The 4,483-nt window shown below is 55.5% G+C and overlaps 1 protein-coding gene across 1 annotated transcript in view; it reads right to left on the bottom strand.

The window, feature by feature from the left end:
• Window positions 1-76, bottom strand: part of ASIC2 (acid sensing ion channel subunit 2) — a 295,046-nt gene extending 294,970 nt beyond the window's left edge. The window contains exon 1 of the mRNA XM_045299995.1: window positions 28-76. Coding sequence (XP_045155930.1) covers window positions 28-76 — 49 coding nt within the window. The remainder of the gene's footprint in view (window positions 1-27) is intronic.
• Between the last annotated feature and the right edge of the window lie 4,407 nt (window positions 77-4,483).

The raw sequence follows: 4,483 nt of genomic DNA on the forward strand, positions 1-4,483 counted from the left end.
CCCGCCCCGCCTAGCCCCAGCTTTTACGCTGGTCCTGGGAGAGGGGCCACTCGGCCACCGTGCCAGCTTTGGACATCCCCAAAGACCCCACGGGCCGACTCGTAGCCCAGCGGTGCCGGGACACGGAGAGGAGGCGCCAGGAAACGAGCGCCCCCAGAGGCGCACCCGGCTCGCGGCGCGGCGGGCGGGGTGGGTGTGTACCGTGGTGAGTGGTCGCCCTGCTGGCAGCTCTCTGCCCCTGCCCTCCCCGCCTCGGGGTCTTCTCCGCCACTCCACAGGCGACACTCGCCCGAGACCCGTTCAGGCTCCCGCCAGTCCCGCGCCCAAGCCCTGCGCCCTGCCCGCTCTAGCCTGGAGCTTCTCCGGCCGTCCTAGGGGAGGCTGCTCGCGCCGGGTCCCTTCAGGGCAGCTGGCCAGAGGGAAATGCCGCTTGTTCTTCCGGCTGCCCCGGTGCCTCGGGTCCCCAGACACGTCTGGCTTCGCTGTCCGCAGCCTCTTCCCCTCTCTGCTCCCGAGGCCCCTGGGGCTGGGACTGCGGGGCCCCAGCGGCTAGACCTCCGGGAGGTGCCCCGGACCCGCGGTTGGTTCCGCGTGCCCTTCTCCTCTGGGCACTTCCAGCCCCGGGTGGCGGCGGCGGCGGCGGAGCTCGGCTCCCGGCCGCCCGGCCCTCCTCCAGCCGCGGGCGAACTTGGGCAGCGGCCGCGCGAGGCTGGCGCGCGGGGCTCTGAGCACCTGCTCCTCCGCTCGCGGCCCCGCGGCGGCTCCCGGCGGGCGGGCGGGGCGGCGGCGAGCGCGGTGCGCTCCCGGAGACGCGGTGCTGACGCGCCCGGCTCCTCCTCGCTGCATTTTAATTCCTGGCCATGGTGGCCGCTGCACACCGAGCGGGAAGCTTCTTGCAGGAGTCGGCCGGGTGGGGGAGGAGGAGTGCACAGAGGCGCGGGCTGTGTGCGAGGTGCGGAGCAACAGAAAACTGTGTTTATGTGGTGGCCTGGGCATCGCAAGCGCCAACCCGGGCTTCTGGGTGTCCGAGAAGGGCGGCAGAGGGGGGGAGTCGCTGCGTTTGTACTTTGGGCCTGGGCCGCTGTGTGGATAGATGTGGGTGGAATGCGTGTCTGTGTAAGGGGGCACTTTTGTGCATGTCGTAGATGGGGGCATCTTGGAGTGTGTGGCAGCTTTAGGACAGTGGCCACGATGGTCCCCATGGAAAGGCACAGAGTGGGCGTGGGGATGAATGGGTGTGTCTGTGTGGGGATGAGTGTCAGGGTCTGTGGGTGTGGTTGGGGTGTGTGTGTGTGTGTGTGTGTGTGTGTGTGTGTGTGTGTGTCTGTGTGCTGGGACAGCCCTGCCCCCTGCCTCCAAGAGGCTTCCCATGTCTGCTCAGAGCCCCCTCCAAAACAGAGGATGGGGCTCAGCGCTGGCCCAGGCAGCGAAACACAGCTCTCCTGGGAGCACAGGAACCATGGGGGTGCCTCCCCAGCATGAGCTAGGCCTTCCTTTCAGAAGCAGCCCTACCCCACTGGTGGGATCTCACTGTCATCATTCCCTCCTGCACTGGCCAAGGGTCTTCCACTTTACCAGGGGATGCTTTTGGACACCATTATTTGATCTCCTCAATAGTCTGACCTGAGTTGTTCAGGAGGATGGATGAGGCCGGCAGTGCCTCGTAGGCACCATTGCACCTGCGACACCAACTGGGCTTCCCCACGTGACCAGGTCCCCCGCAATCTGTTAGTGGTGGGGTCCGCATCCAGGTCCTTGGGACTCCATCTCCTTCTCCTCCACCTGAGGGTCCTAGCAGTTACGTTTTCTGAGCCAGAGGCCTCAGGGCAAGGCTGGAATCTTGCTCCCCTGTAAGGCTCACCCTACACAGGACACACATGATGGACTCACTGAAGCCCCCTTGAGACTCTGTAAGCACCCCTACTCTGCAGGCTAAGGAAATTTTCCAGAACTTTCTGGCGACTTGTCTTTGATTGGGGGCGGGGCTGCAGGGGCTCCAAACTGTGTAAGGTTCCTGAAGGGTGGGGAAAGGTGCCCCAGTAGATTTAGGGGGAAGAGACTTGGGCCTGGAGAGAAATTCACCCACTCTATGAAGCTAGTCAGAGCTGTTGGGTGAGCAGCAGGTGTTGGATAGAGCAGGTGGGGAAACGTGGTGCTGCGGTGACATTCCCTTCCCCACCACATGGAGCACACCCTTTCAACATCATCGCCTCTGGGGAAGAGATGACAACTCCCTGAACTGTTCTCTAGAGAAGAGGACATCTGAATCCGTCCATCCACCACACTTAACACAAGCACAATGCCACACATCCACAAGCTAACACACATTAACACATATAAAACACACATGCATGTAAACACAGACACATACACAATACACATACACAAACTAACACACACTATGCTACTGTGTTTTCCCGAAAGTAAGACATCCCCTGAAAATAAGACCTACTTACAGTTTTGCCTCTCGCTGAAATATAAGGCATCCCCCTGAAAATAAGCACCCCCAAGCTACCGTAACTCTGACTCTGGACCCAAGTGGCGGGCGCCGCCACACAGCTCACTGTTGGCGGCAGCGCAGCTGGAGTAGACAGGAAGTGCGAGGTCTCTTTTAATAAAACAATAAATAATAAATGTGTACCATATTCTTCTTCATGGAAAAATAAGATATCCCCTGAAAATAAGACCTAGCGTATCTTTGGGAGCAAAAATTAATATAAGACACGGTCTTGTTTTCGGGGAAACGGGTATCTACATACAATCTAGGGGTAAAAACCCCACTGCCATCGAGTTGATGTTGACTCACAGCACCCCTTTAGAACAGGATAGAACAGACCCTGTGAGTACTCCAGACTGTAACCCCTAATGGGAGTAGAAAGCCCTGTCTTTTACCCGAGAAGTGGCTGGTGGTTTCAAACTGCCAACCTTGCAGATCACACCCCAACTTGTAACCACGATGCCACCAGGCCTCCTGTATACATATACACTCACATAGACATGTCAGCATAGGTCATGGACACACACTGGAAGGACTTCTCATGCACCTGGGGAAAAGTCATTTGAGTTGGGCTTTGCTGAATTCTTCTCTGGATTCAGTTCCTTGAAAATATCTGTTGCTGTCTTGGGTTAGGGAAGGGCTTGGATTTGCCAACTTTACCAGAGCCTTTAAGAAAGGATCACATTTCAGGGCTCCCAGCCTGGCCCTAGAGACCCTGCTCATGCCACAATGACCCCCATTCCAGCCAACTGGCCTGTCTTTTTTTTTTGGTTTTTAACCTCAGTGCAACTATTAATCAAGCAGCCAGACAAGCAAGCACATGGTGCCTTCCTTCCTAGCCTGTCTTAGTCGGGAAGCTCTGCTGAAACCTGTCCACCCTGGGTGACCCTGTTGCTGGTGTTTGAACTGCTGTTGGCATAGCTTCCAGTATTACAGCAACAGACAAGTCACCACTGGCAAACTGACAAGATGGCAGTGGTCCCTGATCTCAGCACAGCCCGAAACACTCCTCCCTCCTCCCTCGCCAATGCTTGATGGATCCAGCAAAGTTCTCTGCATTCTTCAAATCCCAATGCAAGCATTGCCTCCCAGGTAAAGGTGTCATTGATTCCCACAGAAAGGCAGTGTCTTTATCCTGTGCTCCCGATACCCTTGGGTTGAGAGCTCCATTACAGCCCTTATCACGATGCCTTGCTCATCCAGGTCTTTCTTCTGCACTCCGAGTCCTGGAGGACAGGGACTCGACCTCATTCGTATTTGTGTCCCTAGCTTTTATTACCGAGCCCGGGCACATTGACAAAACACACTGATATAGGGGACGAGGGAAAAGGAGCTAATAAATATTTCTTGAGCATCTACTATATGGCAGACACGGGACTAGATACATACATTAATTCTGGTACATTTTTCTCTAACCCTGGAGGGGAGAGTCTCTGGCCTGTTTGTTTGTTTTTTAATCGTTTCATTAGGGGCTCATACAGCTCTTATCACCATCCATACACACATCAATTGTGTAAAGCATATTTGTACATTCATTGCCCTCATCATTCTCAAAAGATTTGTTCTCCACCTAAGCCCCTGGCATCAGCTCCTCATTTTTACCCCTCCCTCCCCGCTCCCCCCTCCCTCATGAACCCTTGATAATTTGTAAATTATTATTTTGTCATATCTTGCCCTGTCCAGCATCTCCCTTCACTCACTTTTCTGTTGTCCGTCCCCCAGGGAGGAGGTCACATGTAGCTCCTTATAATCAGTTCCCCCTTTCCAATCCACCCTCCCTCTACCCTCCCAGTATCGCCACTCACACCACTGGTCCTGAAGGGTTTGTCTGTCCTGGATTCCCTGTGTTTCCAGTTCCTATCTGTACCAGTGTACATCCTCTGGTCTAACCAGATTTGTAAGGTAGAATTGCAATCATGATAGTGGGGGAGGAGGAAGCATTTAGGAACTAGAGGAAAGTTGTATATTTCATTGTTGCTACATTGC

Source organism: Echinops telfairi, unplaced genomic scaffold (assembly GCF_000313985.2).
Source record: "Echinops telfairi isolate 266 unplaced genomic scaffold, ASM31398v2 ScPeMD7_7458;HRSCAF=8496, whole genome shotgun sequence".
Classification (NCBI taxonomy): Eukaryota; Metazoa; Chordata; class Mammalia; order Afrosoricida; family Tenrecidae; genus Echinops; species Echinops telfairi.